The 23,279-nt window shown below is 38.8% G+C and overlaps 1 protein-coding gene across 11 annotated transcripts in view; it reads right to left on the reverse strand.

Moving 5' to 3' along the window:
* Positions 1-2,284: 2,284 nt before the first annotated feature.
* INPP4A (inositol polyphosphate-4-phosphatase type I A) overlaps positions 2,285-23,279 on the reverse strand; it is a 122,157-nt gene continuing 101,162 nt past the window's right edge. For 6 of the 11 annotated variants that reach the window (XM_027674874.1, XM_027674865.1, XM_027674869.1 and 3 more), the window contains 8 exons: positions 22,835-23,007; positions 21,378-21,501; positions 20,419-20,545; positions 19,863-20,003; positions 18,666-18,763; positions 15,010-15,122; positions 14,502-14,656; positions 7,589-9,335 (listed from right to left, as the gene is read on the reverse strand). In XM_027674874.1, coding sequence (XP_027530675.1) covers positions 9,155-9,335; positions 14,502-14,656; positions 15,010-15,122; positions 18,666-18,763; positions 19,863-20,003; positions 20,419-20,545; positions 21,378-21,501; positions 22,835-23,007 — 1,112 coding nt within the window. In that variant the 3' untranslated portion in view covers positions 7,589-9,154. Of the gene's footprint in view, positions 5,278-7,588; positions 9,336-14,501; positions 14,657-15,009; positions 15,123-18,665; positions 18,764-19,862; positions 20,004-20,418; positions 20,546-21,377; positions 21,502-22,834; positions 23,011-23,279 lie in introns of those variants that run through there. The other 5 variants (XM_027674876.1, XM_027674872.1, XM_027674875.1 and 2 more) reach the window with 2 other exon arrangements.

Raw genomic sequence — 23,279 nt, forward strand, 5'->3', positions numbered from 1 at the left:
GAATACCCACCAGGCCTCCTGCCTGCAGGCACAGCCGGGGTGTGGCTTGAAAGGTTGATCCAGTCCTGCATAATTGTGTCAATGTAAATCCCTCTCATTACTTACCCTTGTTACTTACGCGATTGCTGGTTAATCACGCTGCAAATAAACTGACAAACCGCATCCATCCTGAGTTGCAACGGGGAAAATGTTTCATGAGCTGGGAGCAGAAAGTTTGCCTGACACTTAATGTGAGAAAGAGGTTGCTGTTGAGTTGTGCTCTCCCCTTCATAGCCTAAAGTCTTGTCATTCATTAGGAAGAGCTATTTTAAACAAACCTAGATCCAGTTGGCAACAATACATAGATCCAAAATTTCTGAAGTGGGTCTTAGACACGTTTAAGAATTCACAAACTGAAAAAGGCTGAAAAAGCTTAACCTTGGTCACCAAAATTACCTACAGCTTTTTCTGATGAGGACTCCTTCTTTTTTTTGCTATTTTTTGTGGTACCCTTCTTTGGTTTCTATTCTCTCATACATTTTTTATGTTTTGTTTATTAAGATTTCCTCTGTTAGAGTCCGTGTTTCAAAGTCTAAGACAGCCCTTCAGAAAGTCTTACCTGATGTCACAAATGTCCTATCATTGTGCCAGGGCTTTAACTCCTGCCTGAAGGCTGTCCTACATCAAAAGTCACAGGAAAGAGATGGAGCTCTGGCTCATTTGCAACCCATGGACATGCACATGACCTTCATACACCCACAGTTCCACAGGCTCACACTGGGTTTTGAATGGAAAAATCTTTATGAAGACATGTTCATCAGCTTCAAGGAAATGACATTTTCTCTAATAGCTCAGAATGCCTTTTAAAGATGTTAAACTTTCTACCATTTTTTAAACATCTCTCCTTTTTAAATTAAAAAAGATCACTGGTAGACACTTTTTTGACACCAATTAAAAAATTCTGAAATGCATATACATCAACGCTTCCATCAGCGCTGCCTCCGTACAATCCTAAACATCCACTGGTCAGATTATGTGACCAATTAGTCTGCTGTTGAACAGGCAGCAGTTACGAGTATTGAGGCCATGTTGCTGAGAACACAGCTGCGTTGGGCAGGGCACGTCTCCAGGATGAAGGACCACCGCCTCCCTAAGACCGTGCTCTATGGTGAACTTGCCACCGGCTGCTGCAAGAGAGGAGCCCCGAAGAGGAGATACAAGGACTGAAACAACATCTCAGCCTTGGCCATATTGATCATCATCACTGGTCTACTCTGGCCTCCAATCGGGAGGTCTGGAGACACACTATCTATAATGCTGCTGCTTCTTTTGAGAAAGCACGCAGGATCACCCTTGAGGAGAAAAGACAACGTAGAAAGAATTGTGTCTTGTCGATACCACCTAAGGAGTCCTTCTGCTGTGCCTTTTGCAACCGGACTTGTCTATCTCGCATTGGCCTCTTTAGCCACCAGTGCGCTTGTGGCAAATGTGGGTAGAGCCCTTCCCAAATCTTCGTTCGCGAAGCCCAGCCATGAATATATATATATACACACACACACACACACACACACGAAGACACATGCAGATGTATTTTTTATTTGCAATTTAGGAATTCCTACCTGTCAAGCATCTTCTCCTTCTGCATTTTGAATGAAAGCAGCACTGGTTTTTATCTTCTACTGTTTTTCTTTCTGTGTAACTAGAAAAACTAATTCATGTATTTGGCAGTTCTCAAACACCCAGAGACAACAGAATTACATTTTTATGTTCCATTCTTCACATTTTACAGAAATCACAGTGCTCTGAATTATTCTGTTACACTATTACATAAATTTTACTTAACTTGAAGTCAAAATGACAATCAATGACAACCTATACCTGCTGAAAAACAGCCCAACTGCTAAAGCTGCTGGAAGGATGAATTGGCTGAAGGGGAAGCAGCAGCAGAGGAGGAATTCTATTAATGGAAGGAAGAGGGAAAAAACAGAGAACAAAGCTCGGGAAGGCCTTTTAGAAGATTAACAGAGAAAGTATATAAAATTAAGAAAGAAAAATACCTCATATTGCTCTTTTATTTAGCTGTTACTGCTGAATGTATAGCATTTGGGACAAACTGGCGCCTGACTTAACTACAGAAAACTGATAGCAACTGTAAGTAACTACTTCCTGACTTGAACATCTGTGCAAAATGTCTCCCCACAAAACTTGGCTTAATATATTCTGCAACAGATAAAAGAGTATCAAGCCAAGGAACCTGAAAGTGTTTATTTTCACTTACCACAAACACATTAAAAGTAAGACACCATTTGTTATTCTTGTCAGTTCTTTATTGGTTGTCATCCTAAAGACTAGCACATTTACAGCATACATGGATTGGATGAACTAGAATATATAAAACAGTAGCTATATGTTTATGATATATTAATACTGCCCAAAACCAAATAAATAAAAATATTTCAATGCACAAAGCTTGGCAAATACAGTTGTGTTGGGACAAAACTGTGTCGTATTATACATTAATTTTACACGTATAAATGAAACAAAAGGCAACTGTGCTGTAGGTACTTTCACAGAACATACACAGAACATACTTGGCAACAGTTTTCTTTTTTTACCTTTGTATGTTTTATAATTTAAAAAATGTACTCAAAAAAAGAACATTAGACAGAATTTCATTTTACAGTAATCCTTAGATTCACCTCTCCTGTGCAACAGAAAAGCTTACTTCACCCTTGTGAAGCGTCCTATGTGGATTTCAAGTTTCACAGTTTTTCTTTTTCTGATGAACTGCTTGAGATCTTGCTGTTTGTGACGCCCTTTAAACGAGCCCGTGGATGTGCATGTGCTGACCATGCCTTGTACAGAACAAGTGAGCTGGACAACAGCATTTTACAGGTAAGCTTACTGAAATCAGAGTATTTTAAACAAAACAATGCAGTACTTGGGACAGCTGTTTCACCACACACATATGAAATTCAGCAACTTTTTCTGATTACATTGGTGTACAAAATAAATAAAGGATCACTAAGCTCTAGAGCAGGTCTAACGATTGTTGGTCACAGTCTAAGTGAGTGGCGCTGCTAAATGCTACAAGAGACCTCTTGTTATTTTCTTCTGAAGCTGAACATTGGAAGATTTTTAGTGTAACAATACAGGACTTAAAACAAAATTAACCGTGCTTAAAATATACAAAATAAAATTATCAACTCATAAAAACTAAGGGATATAAAGAGTATAGTTTATACAAAAATAAATGTAACATTTAATAATGGGCCAGGAGCTGAAAGTTGAGCAGAACTAATGAAGTAACATGTCTAAAGAGATCCCATTGAAAAGTTTTTCACCATATATTTGTTTACTTATTAGCAAAAAATTAAACAAAATCAACATTTATTAACTGGTGAACAGGGTCTGTAGCATTTCCAAGGGACTGTTCTACTGAGATGATTTGTTCAGACCTGGAGTAGGTACTACAATACATTGCTTTTGCACAGAATTCTGTGTTTTGTTATCCTAGAGAGTCTGAAATAATGCTAAAGCCTAGTTCAGCAGAACTCTCTGACCTGGCTTTGTGACATGCTGCTCAGTGTTAGACTGCAAAAAGCAAAATGCAAAAACTGCTGGACCTGTAACCCCTAAACCTACATGGGAGCAGAATGAACATGGCTGATTGATAGAGCAGTGACAGCACAGACAAACATCAGTGAGAGGAAGAAAGAAATCAGGAAACAGCCATATACTTACCTGGCTGTTGCTACTCTCACAAAATAAATGGGCAGATTTTTTCTATTCTAAAATTAAGATCCTTAGAAACCAAGAAGGAAAGGACACGGTGTGCTGAACAAAGTTAGCTAGAAATTATTTGATCCTGTTAAAATTTGGAAAATAACATTTAGCTGCTTTTTAAAATGCTATCTTAGCTTTGAAGGCATTCTCTGGGAGATTATTTCTGAGATCTGTTGAACATTTTTTACCAAATGCTACCAAACTGATCACCTTTGTCCTAAGCTAGAACCCACCTGCAGTTCTCAGGCACAAGCAGTAGCACATGAGCAGTTCCTTTCTATCAACACGGGGCATCACTGCCTTCCTCAGAAATACCCTGACATCAGTCACTTCCCCCCACCAGGATTCTGAACAGGTAAAATGCAGAGGCAAACAGAAACCAGTTTTGGTTATGGAGTAGCAGGGATGCATTGGGCACTTTGAGCACTCTTTGTATTGACATACAAAATTGATATAGAAAAAAAATCAAACACTGATCAAAGCAATGTGATGCCCCGACACACTAATGCTTACAATCCAGAAGTGATATAAAAAGCCGTGGGTAAAAATGTGTTAATTAATGTACAACACCATGGAACAGATCACGTCGTGCAACATGAGCAACGTGCTTGTTGCACTTGCCTTAGAGTGGGGAGGGACAGGGGGAACTGTTGCTAGTATTAATTTTTAAGCATCATTATGTTTCTGAAACATTTTTTAAAATCAGTTGTGTGCCCAAGGGCTTATCTGTTGAAGACAACAGGAATTTGTTTTATTTGAACAGAACTATAAACCAGACCTCATATGTCTGGCCTTTTACATATTGTTAATTTCATATATGAAGATGGCATCCTATATACAGTAAAACAATTTAGTCTCCTGCCTTTTATTGTGCTGATTTTTTTAAGTTAAACTCCCATTTCTTGACTGTAACAACACATTCTACAGTTACGAGACTGTCTAGGATCCAGTCCCTTTTTATTTACAACCTCTGAGTTTTACTCTCAGTTTTAAAAAGTTTATGAAAAGCTCAATCTCAAGTCAACTCAGTATAAAAAGATGTTATGTGAAACAGCTGCCTAAATGCCATTCCTAGAGTCCTTTCCCATCCAGGAGGTACCTAGCTATTTGCATATAGGTAATTATTAAGTATCACAATATCTGCTCATCTTACATACACTGAAGGCTATTTAAACGGGCAGAGAGTCATCACACTATTCTCAAGCTAAGGTGTCAGAATAATTGTTACTATAGATTCCAATTCTGTAAGTAACATGCTCTGTATAACCTAGCAAAACGTACAAAAAGGTTATTTATCTCTTCTGGATGACAAACTCATGTATTAGTCTAGAGTGTATCCACATATTTTAATGAAACAGCAATTAAAGGACATGGTATGCTTATGTTTCAACTTTTCCATAAGTTCCTTCTGGAGGCCTGTAATACTTTGGGAAAGCCTTCAGTTGCAGGGAATTAAATGCATACTTGCGACATCCAACATTCTTCATTGTATTTTCTCGGCGACAACCCTCACTGGGGAAAAAAAACAAGCACAAAAAATGACAGCAGTAAAAAGGAAAAAAAAAAAAGACTTAGATGAAATGAACTGGTTATCTTACAGCATTAAAAAAAAGTTGGTTATATTTAATGAGCGTTTAATTAATTTGCCACTGCAAATATTAAAAATGATGACTCATCATACAATGCCAGTAAGAAGCACACAGAATGGACACATGCTATGTCTGATTGCTAGTTTTGCATTTCTGGAAAGCAGCAGCACTTCTACTGAAAAAGTTCTTTCGCAACGGTTTCATGTATTTCAGGGTACACTGCTGAGGAGTTCACATGCTGCTTCATTGCACAAGGGATCCCAAGGGATTGCTTAAAAGCAGTTCTGCTAATTTATTAATACATTAAGCTGAAAAAGAAAAACTGCTGATCTCTCTATAAGACCTTTAAAGTAATTTTATTGTTCCCTGTATGTCAGTATTATCAGTACTTACTTAAAAGATTAGAGTTGATACAAAAATAATGACTTTCCAGTTATCTCTGCATGCATAAATTGAATTGAAAACCAACAGAGTCTAAAAAAAATCTTAATCATGAAATAGCAGCTTTGCTTAGGTGCAAAAAAAGACTGTTGACAGTCATCACCCCAACGAAACAAAGCTGTGCAGAATTTACTTTTCACCCAATGTTTTGGTGCAACTGCCCCCACGTTACAAAGAGGTTCTGTGCTACAATAGAAAACTACTCTGGTTATAAGGCTTCTTTACGTTCGTAACTCTAATTCAGAGTTCCTTTGCTTATATCCAAAAAACAGACATACAAAGAGGAAGCACTATCTTTTAAATATATATTATAAATCAATTTAGGCTTGCAGGAGAATGTCTTTCCCTGACTGAGGACTGAAACCTAAACAATTAACACTAGACCTTCATGGCAAAGTGTACAGTACAGCATCTTACGGTGGAAATGTCACATTAGTCCTGTCTTGGAGATGGCTGCAGCATCTACCAGGTAAGCTGTGGTGATCTGATTCAAAAGGAGGGTTTGGATTCTGGTTCAGTTTGAAAGCTCTTGTACTCTCACTGACTTCACTGTTCTTCTAATTTTGGTCAATGAAACTGGCTGTAACTGTGTTCTATATGTAACATCTACTTTAACTTCATTACATACTGTTTGCTTTAAGAAACAGGAAGTTTGAAATTTGTCTCCAGAGCACATTCTGTGCTTGCCTTTTATAGAAGAGACATAGAACACGGTTTTCCTGGCATTGGTTTTTGTGTTATAGAACTCCCCCAATGGCTGTTGCAGCTAAATAGATTCATCAAAAAATTGCACAAATTATACTTCAAAGCACTAATAAAAACAGTAAGTTTAACTAGCAAATATGGGATGCTGGATGAGCATTTTAACTCCAAAGTGAATCACTCTGTTCACAATGCATTCCACTGCATCTGGTTGTTGCACGTGCCCCTCTATGGCACAGAGATGGTGACAAAAATGTATTTTACACACACCATTTCATGTGCCATCTTTCTTCTGCTGTAAGCAGTAAGTAATATAGCATCTTAAATCTCAATGCCCAAATGAAAGCACAGACCAAGCTCAAAAAGGAAAAAAACCAAAACTTGTCCCCACTAAGTTTAAGAAGAAAAGAAAAAACCTATCTTGTTTTCAAAAAGCCTAGATGAATTTAGGTATGGTCTTACTGCAATTCTAGGTGATAGTCATGAGCAGTGCCTTCATACTTTAAACAGATTAATAGTTTCAGGGAGTTCAGTGGACATGCCTGCCACTCTACTATCAGAGAGTGGTCAGACACTGGACCAGGATCCCCAGGGTCATGGCCCCAAGCCTGACAGAGCTCAAGCAGCATTTGGGCAATGCTCCCAGGCACATGGTGTGACCCTTGGGGATGGTCCTGTGCTGGGCCAAAAGCTGGACTTCAATGACCCTTGTGGGTCCCTTTCAGGATATGCTGTGATTCTACTAAAGTTACTTCCACATCTTGTTAGACTGAGCCTAGGACACTGATCGCGTTGCAAGAACAAGGCCACAGGCCAACCTGACAACTGTTTGCTTTGTAAAAAGGTAGACTCGGGCACCCCATAGCAAATGAACCAGTGTTAATCAGAAAGAAGAGATGATTACTATGGAGACAGAGTGGTACCAGGTATCAGCAGAGGACATGGGTATGTCCAATACCATCATACCATGATTTTAAATCTCATCACCAGTAAGGATGTACCTAAATTCATAGCAACTAAAAATAAATAGGATACATGCTTAAATATATATATATGTATATATATATAAAAACCCAGATATGTCTTTCTGGTGTTTTGTTTTTGTTTTGTTTTTTTTGCCTTTTAAAAACAAAATTGGAAGAATAGTGAGGAAAAATAACAGGAGATAGTGTACTGTACAGTCTGATTTCATGAAGACACAAATATAACACACACTTTTTTTTTTAGTTAGAATAATTAAATCCAAATTTAGGATTTAATTTTAATTTTTATTCTAACTGTGCTTTTTTGGTTTTTTTTAGCATACCTCTTCCAGCAGCTTTCAAATTCCATTAAAAATGATAATAAAAGCTATAGCTACCTATAGTTTTTGAGCAAGTTAATAACAGTAGAAAATACAAATCACAGTACTAGTTCTCCTCAGAAGCCCAAAATCATCTCAGGCACCAAGCGAAGTAAATCCCTTTATGTATTTATCAAACTACATTAAATGAGGTTAGTTTTTTTTAATCAGCTATTGCTATTGACAAGCTCTGCCAGACCAATGAACCAACAAAACCTTTCAGTTTAAACAGGCCTCCCCCAGTTTGATGTTATATATAAATGATGATCAAATTTATCTGCATCACTAAACTAGGTAAGCCGCTTTAGTTTCACCACCTAAATACATGTTAACTTACCATCATTCGTTTATCACTAAGTCACTATCAGCATCATAATTTATTAAAGCTGTCCAACACTTAAAAATGGAAGTAACAGTAATATTTAGTCTAATGTAATTAAAATAAAGCCCAATGGAAAACTTCAAACCCACTCACTACAGGAGCTAACTGATACCTCCCTCTTCTTGCCTGAAATATTAAAGACCAATATCTTTATCTTCTAGGATGATAATGACTATTTCAGAATAAGTTCTATAACAGAGCACCTGAAACAGATAATGGATCATTAGCAGGCTAATGCCAATGACATCCCCTTCCTAACCACAAGTTATTCTCTTTATGTCTTTAATACATTGCAAAATGCAGATCTACAAATAGAATTACATAATTCTGCATGCAGCACACGGCAAGTTGGTTTTTGAGTGGGTACACTAGTCTATTAGAACATACTTAACCATGAGAAAGGAACAAGACTATGGTTCTACAAACTGTCCAGTAATTTGGATATTATGCTTTGAAATTAAGGTAGAAATTTGTTTAAATAAATTTCTTACAATTTCTTATAAACCCCACCCGTGTTTTTATTTTTCTCTTCATACCTTGTAAAAATGAAAGGCAAGATCAGCATACCCCTTAAATATACAAAAAGGTACAAATTCTTTTCAGATAGAGTTCCTTTCTCTGGAATACATGAAACAAGTAACATAAAACTATATTTGGTAAGAGATCTTCAGGCCAGCTAAAGTAACGAGGTAACAGGCCAATGTCAGACTATGTTACAAGCACTGAAAGCAGAACAATAATTTAAAGTTTCAATACAATTCTTTTTGATAAAATAATTTGATGTATATTTACAGTTTAGTACAATAGAAACGTAAAATTGTAAGGCATAATAATAATTCTTGGCAGACAATGCTATGACACATTCCTTTGTCCAGCAGGTACCAAGTGGCAATACACATTCAAGCACTTTTGCTTTTGTTTTTAACTTAATCTTCACTTGCAACGTAATCTGGCCACCAGGTATGCTATGCTCAGAAACAGCCACACAATCAGTAAATTGGGGCTGAGAGCTAATAAAGGAATAGAGTAGAGGAGGCTGGGATCTAGTCTGAAATCTCGGATGGGCACCAAGCCACTCAAGTTCTTCTGCGTGACTATCTCCCGTGTTCCAATGCTGTGAAAAGGAAGAAGGTTGGGAAGAGGGAAAATAAAACAGAAAGGAAGACGGACATGCAAATGAATGCATAAAAAGAGATGGCAACACAAGGTGGTCAAGAAAATGAAAAAACGTGGAAGAATGCACAACAAAATCAGAAGATGGAAGTAAAAAAAGAGTGGAAAAAGGTCTCAAAAATATGTATCAGTACAATTGTAGAAATAAGGAGAGGGAAAGAGAATAAAAGAGAAAAATAAGAAAGAAGTACTGTAGTCCAGTGAAAATAAACACATGTAGGTTGAACATAAATGGTTTTCCATGTTCACTCTTTCAGATTACCAAGCAATAATACCCCATGCTGGTCTGCCATGCTTTGGCATGCTGCAAAGAAGTGGAGCTCTGAAAAGCAAGCTGAACATGAATAACCATTGTAGTATTTGACCCTTTCAAACATCTTTCCATGTGGGTGGCAGTGCATTAATTTAACCTCTTAACTACCTGTTCAACATGTAAACAAAAAAACCCAAATCACCCATTTGTTTTTCTGCTTTGATGTGAATTCAAGGGTATATCAAAATGCATGTTTCTGAAGTGCCTCAATATATGCACACGAAGGCAAGACATGCTGCAAAGCCCATCTCATTGTGCCCCCACTTCCTACATTGAGCACTGGAGGATTTACAGTGGCAAACACCTCTTCGGGTAACCTGAGGCTTTGTAGTGTGGCCTTTCATACTGGATCACTCTTATACCTTGTGCAGTGCAACTCTATTTTTAGTTTGCAAAGCAACAACTAAGTGCAACCCGTGAGCCTGATCCTGTTAGAACTAGTGCACTCGCTCCATCCATAAAAACTGATCCATAACCTTGCTGGTTGCATAGCAAGGTTAGGTAACCAATGGACAATGTCTTGAAAGAAAACAGATAGACCCTGGAGGCGGTGAAAGAGAAAAACAGCATTCAGAAGCTGGTGACACTTCAAGTCAAATGGAGTTAGGTGGGCAGGAAACGAAACCAACTGTATTTCTGATCTGAATTAACAGATCCAAATCAGTGATCAAAATATGTTTTCCTGGTGCCTACACTGGACAAGGGCAGACTGCATCTGTGATGCCTACAAATCCCAATTATTTTTGTAGTGGTGGAGAGGAGGATGTGTGTGTGTGATCAGAAGAATCAGTCAGTGGAAAGCTAATGCTGACTGGAAAGTGGTGGATAAAGGCTCAGTAAAATAGCCTGGAGGAAGTAGTGTTTTAGAGTATAGATAAAAAGTAAAACAGTGAGAGAGGGAAAGAAGGAAGGATCAAAATGACAAGATGGCATTATCAAAATCACATGCTACATCTCCACCATTAAAAATTAGTATCAAGCTACTCAATTTTACACAAAGACATATGCACAGACACATATGGTGGGAATGGCAGCAAGAGCTGGAAAGTGCTTTCCTTGTCACTGTTGGCCCATGTAGATGCTTCTAACCGAGGGGTGAAAAGTCACCTTTTGGATATGTCAAATATACCAAACTGTGCAGTGTCTTAAATAAAACATTAATCAGCAGACTACCTCTAGGAGAGGACTAGGGTAAAGAGACAAAGCAAATTCCCTGCTAATTCAGCTTGCATATGGGAATCCACCCATGGCTGCCCCATGCTGGACACTGCTGGTTCCACCCAGCTTCAGTGGACCCACTGCAGGCACAGCTGAGCCCCTCAGCCACGCTGGTGCCTCAGGGAAAGCCTGTGTAAGAAAAGGCAAAACACTGCATGGCAGTGAAGGACAATGGGAAAAGATGTAAGAAACATCCCTGTGAGCATCATACTGAAGCAGAGTTTCCCCTGCAGCCATGGAGATGACTATGCGCACTGCAGCCCATGGAAAGGACCCACGCTGGAGTGGAGGAAGAGTGCAAGGAGGAAGGAGCAGCAGAGAAGAGCTGTTACGGACTGACTGCAAATCCCCATTCCACATCCTCTGCGCACTGCTCAGCATGAGGAGGAGGCAGAGAAGCTGAGAATGGAGGACCAGAGTACTTCGGCCTAGGACAAAAGAGGTTGTGGAAGGCAAGGTTTTTTAATTTTTGTCTTTGTTTCTTAACACCCCAAATCCACTTGCAATAAATTAATTTTCTATTAGCTGAGTCTGTTTTGCCTGTACCAGTAATTGGCAAGGGATCTCCCTGTCTTTATGAGCTTTTTCACATATTCTCTCCCCCTATCCTGTTGAGGGGAGGCAGTGAGTGAGCAGTTGGGCACGCACCTGGCAGGTGGTCAAGGTCAATTCAACACAATTTTATTCTTAAAGTGATCAATAAGTGAAGAAATCCAAGCAAGTTTTTCATGGCTGTTTTATTGCAGTGAGCAGTCATATCCAAACATGACTCTCAGGACTTTATTATGTAATTCCTTTTAGACAGCATCATGGCAGCTAGAAGAGATTATTTCCCTCACCCCCTTTCCAGCTGCTTTTCAAGAGTCCCTATCAAAGACAGCTCTCCTCTGCTGGCTAAACTGCTTGTGTTGCAACTTCCTAATTGTTTTAATGAAAATGAGCTAGGCTACCTGAAACACATAAAGGATTTTGCTACAATGATTTTGACTGAAACTGCCTTGGATCATATTCACACAAAGAGCTCCACTGGCATTTCTGACGGTACAGAAATCTGGTAGGGGAAGGGACAGCAGGGAGTCACAGGTCTAATGGGGAGTGTTGGCTGCAGATGGAAGAGACTACATGATCCATCTGGACTTTGACTCTTGATCTGCCTTTACTGGCCAGGTAGCCACTTCCTCTGCAGCTTGGACTTCCAGACATATCATCAAGATTTTACTACTTGTAGGCTGTGAGTTACCATATATTTAATTTAGGACTGGAAAAGCTGTAACTTATTTACAGAAAAGTGAGCTTATTCTAATAGGATATTTGTTTCTAAGGTGAAAACCACAACCTTGTATCTGTGAATTTCTACAAGAATCTACAATGAGCACTCTACGTTCGCTCCCTGATGTCCATGCTCACTGAATGTAATTATCACAAGACCAGGAAGGAAGGGAAGTCCTTGAGGACAAGTGGGAACTAACACCTCTGAAGACCAACATCACATGGAAGAAGAGATGCTTTCTTAAGTTTTTCAAGAATGGAGTAAGGATGCTTTTCTTCTCTGGGAAGTTACCATTAGAGATTAAATACTTTCTCTGAGTCTCACAACTTATTAGTACCTCTTCCCTGTCTTTCCAACTACCCCAGAAACTTCAGAAGTCTCCAAGAATGAACCAAACCTTCCTTTTCCAGTACAGTTGCACAAATAAAAGAGCCAAGCTAAAAGAAAAATATCCAAGTTTTCTGAATGCCCTGGAAGTAATTTGCCCTTTCATGTCCTATGTATGTCATTTAGGCCAGGCTAACCTGTCCAGGCTGAAATGGGATTTGGTGGAGTTAGACTCTTCCATATTTATTCCATAGTCCAACCTGTCTCATTAAACTTTGTTAATTCTGTGCCATTGTTCCTGAGCAGAATCAACAAGTAATTTTAAAAACACAGCTATGTATCCCAAAGAGCAATGAGATGAGGAAGAAAGAGTGATGAGCTTGAAGAATGGTCTAATCTTGGTTTTCCCTCAAGACTAGTCAGTATTTGTTCTGCACAATCTCTCTTAGTCAAAGATGTAACAGAAGAGAAAGTCACGTCTTTCACCTGCCAGAACAAGTCCCTGATGCTGATAGAACACTCAACCCAAAGGTTTTGATTAAATTGGCCCTCTTTCAATATCCCTGTGTAGGTCAACACAAAGCAATATTTTTCTTGGGTCAATATTGTATCTGATCCTGTGTTATATTAAATGGGTAGGACCAAAACAGTGTTATTATTAACCTCTCTCTCTACTGTGCCCACGACTGCATTAAAAGAACTTAACTGACCCAGTAATGAATTTGAAGAAAGTAACAAGATTCCCAGTATTTTTCCTAGTTGTTTTTGTTCTTATTAAATACAAAACTGTGAAACAAAACTATTTTTGCTTCAGACGTCTAAGTCGACAAGTTGCATAATTTAAAGATGTTTGAGAGCTACTTAGTTCCTTTTTAAGTTAATAATTTCTCCCTCATGAAATTGTTTCAAATTTTGTTTCTAGCATCAAGGTTTAATTAGTCTCTGAGTGCAGTTTTCATGTACTTTAATAACTCTGTAGCAATGCGGCAAAAAGGGCAACAAAAAAAGTGAAAATAAAGAAGTCCAGTGACATCCAATTAGATGTAGATATAACCCCTCAAATTACTAGTGTAAGAGGCTGGAAGTGTTATATTGTATGAGACATTTTTCTTCTAGGCAATTGAAGAGTAGGAAAGGGTCAAACAGCAAAAACATACAGAAAGGATAAGAGAATTGAACACTCTAGAGAATTTGGTGAAAAGACACACAGTACAGTACATTCGGTAAGAGTGAATGTTGAAAAACAGGACTGAACAGCATTGTTGAACTACATTGATAAAGACTAAAGCTAGATTTCTTATCCTTTCTTTGGGTATGTGACTTACGGAGTTTTCCAGCAGTGCTTGAAACAAGGCATTGAACAACAGTAAACAGATTTTATTTTTTCTTTAAGTACAGTATTTAATTCTGCAAACATCTCTGCTGCTTCAGAATACAGAACATCATTATATTGATAAGACAACAGCACACTGACACGTTGTGATGAAATCTGGTTGTTGTAGTGTGAAACACTCATACATTTCACCCAGTGAGCAGTGTTTCACTGCTAAAGAATACATGTGGCAAACCAGTGCAAACTGCAGGTGTCTGTGTTTCAAAGAACAAAAGACAGGCCATCCCTGAGTAATCTGCCTGATCTAGAACTAAGAAAGCCAGTGCTGTGACAGTTCAGGTTATCATTAAACAATTTCCAAAGAAGCACCAGTTTCCTGTTCTATAAGCTCAGCATTAACTGAAAACACGTTTCTACATGCTTCTCTGAAAACTCGTTTACTACTGAAAAGTCAAGCCCATCTGATACAAAACTGGTAAGAACCAGCTTTAGCATATGCTAAAGGGATGAATTTTAGCAGTCAGTTCTGCAGTTTTCTGACTTTTAGTTTACTTTGCTTTTTCTTTTGACAGAAACAGAGACCACTACTCCTCTGCAGTTTGCATGGTTCCTCATTCAGGAATAAGTGATGCAGTCAAACTCTTACCTCCTCATACACTCCAGAGCCTGGGTGAAAACCTGTGGGGCCATTCCATGTTCATGCTGTAGGATCAAACACTGCTCCAGGGTGACCGACATGGCAGTCCTATCCTTGGCACTTTTACAGCTTGTAAATCGAACACCATTTAGTCTGCGGCATATCTAGAAACAGGATATACAATCCATCATTTTGTCTATATACATAACTTTCTGTCAGAGAACATATCTGTACTTCTCCTTAGAGAGACACAAATGCTGTGTAGGACTTTGATGTTAAAATTTGTCATCTTTGAGAGAGCAGAACTTAATTGCGTGAGTTGTAGGGAAAATTCTGATGTGGAAAATATATTTTATCTCCCCATGTTTCATTCTAGAGGAAGTTTAACCTGGCAGCATTTCCAAGCTACACACAAGCAAACGAAGAAATACAAACATACCAGTAATAAAAAAGAGAAAACATCTATGCATACAGAAAATCAGCTGAACTATACAGAGATGCTTAGATGAATAAATACCTCAGCAGCTTGCCAAAGGATATCAACATTCTTGTTTTTCCTTGCATGTACATTTTGTCCCAGAAATCTTAACAGTTCAGGCAGGCACGTCTGACTACGAGATCGAGGTAGACCTATAAAACAAACAAAACCAATTCCACTTATTTATCTGTATTCAACAGATCATTTACAAAGATAAGTGTTCCTATTTGCCTTTTGCAAACATAATTGTGTTTCCTTCAAACTTACAGAGCTTACAACAATTAATTGAGTTCTTAATTACTTAGTACCATCAAAAAACACATTCAAGTTTAATTAAACTCAACTGGAAATATAAATTCAGGTTATTTAAAACTTCAGGGACTTAGAATCTAATAGCAATATAATAACAGAATGAACAAAGGGAACAAGATTGGTATAGTATAGATTGGCTTGTGTGTCACAGAGGTGACAGGAGTCGTGTGTCTCGACAGAAACTCTGAAGCTATTTTCTATTCTGCTCACATTTTCAATTTTAAATTTGCAAGCTGGTCAGCTGTCAGTTACAAGAAACACTCTGACAGGACACTGCATTGTCATGATCTGTTTATTATTATTTCACTAAGCAGAAATAAAGCAGTTGAAATTTTTCAGAGTACCTCATCTTCTATGTTCAAGTGTTACACATGATCTCTTACAAATGTAGCAAGATTCTCAAGAAAATCAACTACAAGTATTAAACAGATTGTCTTTGTTATTGTGTTTTGTTTTTTTTTTGAAGGGGTAACCATAGAAAACACCAAGTAAAGCTGTGGTTGAATAAATAAGAGGTATTCACTGTTAGAAATGATTATGTGAGAAAAAGAACCCTACATGGGTAACATACGAAGTTTTATTTTTGGACTACTTATCTTCTCACAACAAACAATATGTTAGACTAACCTGATCTTCTATTGACAAGGTGACCTGGTGAGTGGATGAGGGAAGGCTGTGGATGTCATTTGCCTGGACTTTAGTAAAGCCTCTGACACTGTTTTCCACATCATTCTCCTGGACTCACTGGCTGCTCAAGGCTTGGCAGGGCACATTGTTTACTGGGTAAAAAAAAACAGCTGGATGGCCGGGCCAGAAAGTGTTGGTGAATGAAGTTACATCCAGCTGGTGGCCGGTCACTCCTGGGGTTCCCCAGGGCTCAGTATTGGAGACAGTCCTGTTTAATACCATTTTCAGTGATCTGGACAAGGAGATAAAGTACACCCTTGGTCGCAGATGACTGACAAGCTGGGAGGCATATTTATCTGCTGGAGGGCAGGAAGGCTCTGCAGAGGGATCTGGATATGCTGGATCAACAGGCTGAGGCCAACTCTATGGGGTTCAAAAAGACCAAGTGCTGCATCCTGCACTTGGGTCACAACAACCCCAATGGAGCGCTACAGACCTGAGGAAGAGTTTCTGGAAAGTGGTCTGTTGGAAAAGTACCTGGGTTGACAGCAGCTGAACATGAGCCAGCAATACCCAGGTGGCCAAGAAGGCCAATGGCATCATGGCTTGGATCAGCAATAGTGTGGTCAGCAGGATGATGACAGTGATTGTCCCTCTGTACTTGGCACTGGTGAGGCTCCACCTCAAATCCTGTGCCCATTTCTGGCCTCCTCACTACAAGAAAGATGTTGAGGTGCTGGAGCATGTCCAGAGAAGGGGAATGGAGATGGTGAAGGGTCTGGAACACAAGACTTATGAGGACTGGCTGAGGGAGCTGAGGTTGTTTAGCCTGGAGAAAAGGAGGCTCAGGGGTGACCTTACCACTCTGTACAACCATGTGAAATGAGGTTGTAGTGAGGTGGGGTTTGGCCTCTTCTCCCAGGTAACTAGTAACAGGACAGAAGGAAACGGCCTCAGGTTATGCAAGGGGAGGTTTAGACTGGACGTTAGCAAAAATTTCTTAACTGTAAGAGTTGTCAATCACTGGTACAGGCAGCCCAGGGAAGTGGCTGGTTCAGCATCCCTGGAGGTATTTAAAAGACAGATGTGGCCGTTGGGGATATGGTTTAGTGGTGGACTTGGCAGTGCTGGGTTAACTGCTGGACTTGACAATCTTAAAGATCTTCTCCAACCTAAACAAGTCTACATTTCTATTCTATGATTAGCAATATTGTGCCTATCCTGGTTGGCTCTGCTTGAACTCTACACCTACCAAGAAAGTAATACCTGTAAACAAAAAGAGTGCATAGACCATCTCCCCAAGCCTTTCTAAAGACAAGGAGAACAAATGGAACAAGGACAAGGAGCTAAGGAAGCTAAGACAGTAATGTACTTACTAATTCTGCAGAGCTTAGAATTAAGAGTACAGAGACAAGCACAGTGGATCGGGAATCAACTTTTCCTGTGTACTGTTCTTGAAGGGAACACTTCCTACAATCTGCCAGCAGATACTTCACTGGGCCTTTTGTCCCCTAGAATCATCTTTGTGGTTTTTCTTTTGTCTCTACTTACCACAGACTACATCACCGGTCATAATCACCTGGTTTACAGTTAAATGTAAAATGTTACTCTCCCTTGACAAGGGTTCATGGAAAAAAGTATGTTTCGCTCTGCACATTGTAAATATCACCCCAAGTTTCACGGAAGAAAAAAAGGCAAAAGCTAAAAGAGGTTTGGGGATGAGGGAAGACAGAAGTTAAAAAAAAAAAAGGCAAGCAAAATTCAGGAGGAAAGGAACAGAATGGGGAATATTATTATGGAAGACTAGACAGAGCCATGTACAAAAATCACTTTAAATTGAATAATTTTTGAACCTTACAAGAAAATCTGATGCTGGACTACTATACAATAATAAAAAAATAAATTTTACGGCTAAAATTTCTGAGAATTAATTACGCAGGATTATGAATGCCTGGAAGGAGGGAAACAGCTTCTGCCCTCAGCTGTATTAAAAAAATCCAGGGTAACTGAAAGTACAATAACGTACTTAACAGACAGATTTCTTACTATCCTGTTGCATGATATTGCATTTGTATTCCTGCAATAAAACTGCAGTTGTAGAACCCATGAAATTAGCTTAGAAGAGGCTTGATAGTAATAATAACGAATTGATGAATTTTTACAATTTTTGTGGTCACATGTAAGTAACATTTATACCTCTGCCTTCCCCCAAGAAAACCTCAAACAGTAACAAGCAAGACATTTTCCTACATAACCAGTAAAATGCAAGCTTGTAGCTATTGCTTCTCTTCCAGGTTCTCTGTTGTTGGCTGCAGATGCAGCAATTATAGAAAAGTGCTAAAGGATAAGAAGAGGGCAAGCGGACTGAGTTCCTCGAAACTGGCAGTTGCTCCCTGTGCAGGTTATTATCACCAAAAATTGCACATAAGAGTGCTGCTGCCATAACCTCTCACTTTTATGCCTTTTCCTCACAGCAATTCAACTGCCTGGCTGCATGATTATACAGTACATAATGCCACTTAGAAAGAGATGTAAAAGTAAATTTAAAAAGGGAAGTTAATCAGTCTGACCTTTGAATCTCTTGAATCTGCTCTACCTAGTACTAAAGTATTGAAATAGAGTTGCATCATTTCTTGGAGGTTACTAATGCTGGTGTATGATCAACATTTAAACAACTAACATAAAGCAAACAAATGAAAAAATCAGCCTGAATTGTGCTGTTCAACCAAATTTGTCATTAATTACCAAATACTTACAATCATCAGGCAAAACTTCCTTGAACTGCTCAAAATATGAATTCAAACGCACTAAGCTTTCCATGTTAATTATTTCTTGTAGTGAGGTGTCTCCAAATCTTAAAAAGGTGAAGAAAGGAACAATTAAGCCCGAAATAAAAGGTTTCTCCTCTTCTTCGAAACAACTGCACTTGACAATGTGACTCCCAGAAAAAGTTTAAAGATTCATCCCATGAATTCCTAACCATTCAAGTGCAGAGTTGAGTGTAACAGAGAAGTATTGCAATAATGTATTACAGAAGAAGAAGAAAAGACACGAGTGTGAGTGGAAAAAAGGAAAGGAAGGTGAAAGAAAAATGTAATAAATATTGTCAACAATGCCCTGATTCATCTCATTTAACTACATATATATATATATATATACAGATATGCACACAGACTGCTGACATCTATAACCGTGCTAGTCACCTTTATAGGCAATAGAGGACAACAGTAATTGCTGGAATGCTTTTGTTAGACTTTTTCTAGTTGCCCACCATCACAGTGCACATTCCACCCCAGTACTAAGGCTGCTGTCACAATATGCATGTGTCTGACTTCACTGGAGTTCTCCATTAGAGCAGTTCTCTGTCAATGTACTCTTTAAAGGATGTGGCCATAACAGCAGGAAGCCCTGGTGGTTTTTCCAAAACTGAGCAGTTTCCATAGCAAATATAATTACATATTTTTCAGCTTTACAAAAGCAATTTTGCAGTATATAAACACTAAAAGGATATGCTAAAACCAAGGTCCATCTTGACCATTATCCAGGTTTTTGACAGTGACCAGAAGAGGGAGTCTAGAGGACAGTGAAAAACCAAGAGAGCAAATACACAGCAATACTCAGAATGATCTCTCACTCACAGAGGTCTGAAGTCACAAGCAGCACCTCTGTGTTAAATAGCCCATGACAGATTTCCTCATCTGTAAATTCACTTCTGAACCACACAAACCTGCACTAGTCTCAAACCCATGAGGTAAGAAGCTTCGCAGCTACGTGGCACATAAAGAAGGACCTCCTTTCATTTATTTGGCATCTGACAGTTTCATTTGTTATTCCCTTTTTTTTGTGTTGGAAAAACTGAATCATATTTAGCAATGCAACAGTGCAATTACAGAGCGACACAGTTCCGCTGCCGAACTGCCATTAAGGTTGAGCTTGCATGACTAAATACATACTTCTCTGCTAAGGTTTGCTGCTCATTGATTCCCACATTGAAAAGAACAGGTTGAACCCTCAGTAACATGCCACTTTGAATCTCTCGCGGCAACAAATCAAACAAGGCGCTTGGCAGAGGGATCCTCACATTAAATCCATCACTGAAAAGAAGTAAACAGCTATGAGTCACAAAGATCAAAAAGCTACGTTCCAATAACATGTTATTTACATAAAGAGGGATAACATCTAGAACATAATACAACTATTATGTTCATATATAAATAAATAACAAGCGTATAACACAATAAAAACCAAGTATCAATCAATACTGATTTTAAGGAACTGCTACAGCTTGCTCCCAATCAGAAGATCTATTCTGGTTCAAAAATAAACCTGCAGCAACCTGTAATGTTGATACTACATCCTCATGGACATTTAGTTTTGCTAACTTCCTAACAAAAGCTGCTTTTGCTTTGCTCATTAATATAGCAGCTGTCCTACAACTTGGGTAGAAAAAGCTAAATTTTGGCATATCCCCAACTCATCCAGAGTAAAGTATATTTGATTTTTTTTTACCGATTCCCAGTGATGACTGGCAGCATGTCAGTAGATGTATTTGATGTAGCCTGAGTTACTTTAAAGGTTACATTCCTCAAGTCCATGATTCCCAAACTCATGTCCTCCAGCATTGCCAGCTCCTCACCTAAATCAAAGAGTAAAAAGTGAATCATAATCATTATTTGCTTTGTACAACTTCCCTTTATCAATCTGATGATAACAGTAGGTCATCACTCCACTAAGAAGTTCCACAGATGAAGAGGTCATGCGGTCCAGGCCTCCCCCTTGACCTACAGACAATGTTGTGACTGACTTTGTAGGCTCAGCAGGTTTAGAAAACACCAGTTATCTACAGCAGTCCAGATGACTGTTTTTCAAGTAGCTTACATGCTGATTTTCCAATTTAGATGATATTAGTAAGTACTTCTCAGCATTGTCAGAGCCATGATACCCTTCGTGTCAGAAAAGGTACAAGGTATTCTGGATTTGCCAGGTAAAGCGTTCCCTAACTGACATCCAGATGGCTGTTCAAACACAGAAGTGAAATGCTTTGAAGTGAATTACTTTTCCTTTTTATATTCTCTCTTCAACCTCACTTTGTACTGTAAGACTATAGAAGGTCAAGAAAATTCAAAAAGCATATTTTGGGCACAGTTTCCCCCAGTTCACCAGAACTTTAATCCATTTATTTTCTGAAAAAAAAAATACCACTGTGACATGTGGTATTCTTAAACCTTTGACATTATAAGACAAGTACACTTTATCTTTTAGAAGTAATTCAAGTAAGTGCAAAGAAATTCAGAGTTGTTAGCTAATTAATTACTCCCAGATATAATCTAGCTTTGCATTTCAGTTTTCAAAATCATTTTGTAGCTGAGCTGCAGATTGTCCCAAACACTCCTATTTTGCTATAGCCAATTCAATGCAGAATTTGCTGACTCAACAGATAATCACACCCACTGGCGCCGTGCCTTTACCATAAGTGCTCAGCAGGCTCTCAAACTGTGCCAGCAAGCCAATGGTGTAGAGTTGTCTTAGAAAACCATCATCATGCAGGCAGTTCCTCAGCTTGATAATGAAACCGCAAATGAGAGCTGTCAGCTATGAGAGAGAAAACAGACAAGAATGAAGTGATTCAAGACAAAAAAAGCACTTCAGCCCCATACAAAAACAGTATCACTTATAAGAGGTGCCATAAAATCTGTCTGACAGATGCTCTTTTCCCTTAAACATCACTCTACTTTTCCTTGCAGAAGAGAGATAACCAACCAACAAACCCCCAAAAATTCATAAAATCAGATTCAGGGCACTCTGCTTTCATCTCACAAGCTTTCTCAAAATGGCACTGCTGTATGTCTTGCATCTATTTGTTTTCAGGACACGATCACTTGTGGTAGGGCCTACAACTTAACAAATTACAAAAGAGTGAATTGTTTTAGTCTCAGATGGAAAATCAACACACCTGGTTCCAGGCCACGAATTTTGATAGTATAAATAAATTATTGTTTTTTTAAGAATGGCATTTGAGAAAGCTTAAAAATGCAGTATCTGTTTGCATTATGCAGATTTAAACTCTAGTGTTACAAGATATTCACCAGGGATGGTGATTCCACCACTTTCCTGGGCAGAATGTTCCAGTGCTTGACAACCCTTTCCACAAAGAATTTTTTCCTAGCATCTAATCTAAACCACACCTGAGACAACTTGAGGCCATTTCTTCTTGTCCTGTCACTTGTTTTATATTTTTGATATTACATTTTGGGACAACAGCCCTGCCAAATGACATCCAAGACATAAACTGTTTGAAATGAATGAATGAGATACTGATTTCACAGGGAAGTAGATGCACTACAGAAGCAAAGAAAGAAAGTGGGCAAAAGGAATGTGGAAGTTTTTTTAATGCAGACGCCTGCCAGTCAGTGCCTGACACAAGAGATGCCAGCGGTTCCAAAAACAGAACTTCTAGGAAAAAAAAATCAGAACTCATTTCTCTCCCTGTAGCTGGACTTCTCTCCCTAGGTGCAATATGTCCTGTTGACTTTCTCAATGCAGAAAACAACAAAAGGTAGCTGAGGGACTACACTTGCTGCTCACGGGCTTTTTTGCCCCCCTCTTTCACATCTTACTTCTGCTTTTAGTTTGGTGACATTGAAAGGCAAAGGTTACTTCTGCAGATAGCAGTATATTTCACTAGTTCTGGAATAAGTTTTTAAAAAATGATGAATGCACATCCAAGGGGACATGTAAGTTATTATATTGTCAAATGAATATAAGTGACCAGTAAAGACAGGACAGCACAACTTGGGAGGGGAGGTCACACTGTAAAACCCAGGAAGAGACCTGAACAGTTCTGAAAGCATTAATCTTTCAAATTTTATATAAATCCCACTGCATGTGGAAGTGCAATCAAATCATGCATATTTTGCTTGCTTACAGTTTGGCAGAAGACAACATCCCTGCGATACTGAAGGCTCAGGCAGAGCCCTATTGTTGGGGCGCTGTCCTGCATTAATAAAAAGACCATGGCTTTCTTTGCCTTGTCACTCATCATGGCTACACAGTCGGTGAGTGTGGTCAGCAAAGGATAAAGAGCTTCACTCCATTCACCTGCTTAAAAGAAAAAAAAAAATTAGCAGCACTGGAAGTACTTTTATTTGAAACAAACACACACATTAAGAAGAAACTTCCCGTTGCAAGTCAAAGCTGTTGATAATTCATATTTAGAGCTCATTTTATTTTGGCTGGATGGTTATTCCATGCTTGGTAATAATTCAGTAATCTTACAGAGTAGTTATTGCATGAGGAAAATATGGAGAATTTTACTCTGTAAGGCTGTTATGACTTTCCAGACCATGTAAAAGCTCTCAGATCTGTACCCA

Source organism: Neopelma chrysocephalum, unplaced genomic scaffold, assembly GCF_003984885.1.
Source record: "Neopelma chrysocephalum unplaced genomic scaffold, ASM398488v2 Primary Assembly neopelma1_25, whole genome shotgun sequence".
NCBI classification, from domain to species: domain Eukaryota; kingdom Metazoa; phylum Chordata; class Aves; order Passeriformes; family Pipridae; genus Neopelma; species Neopelma chrysocephalum.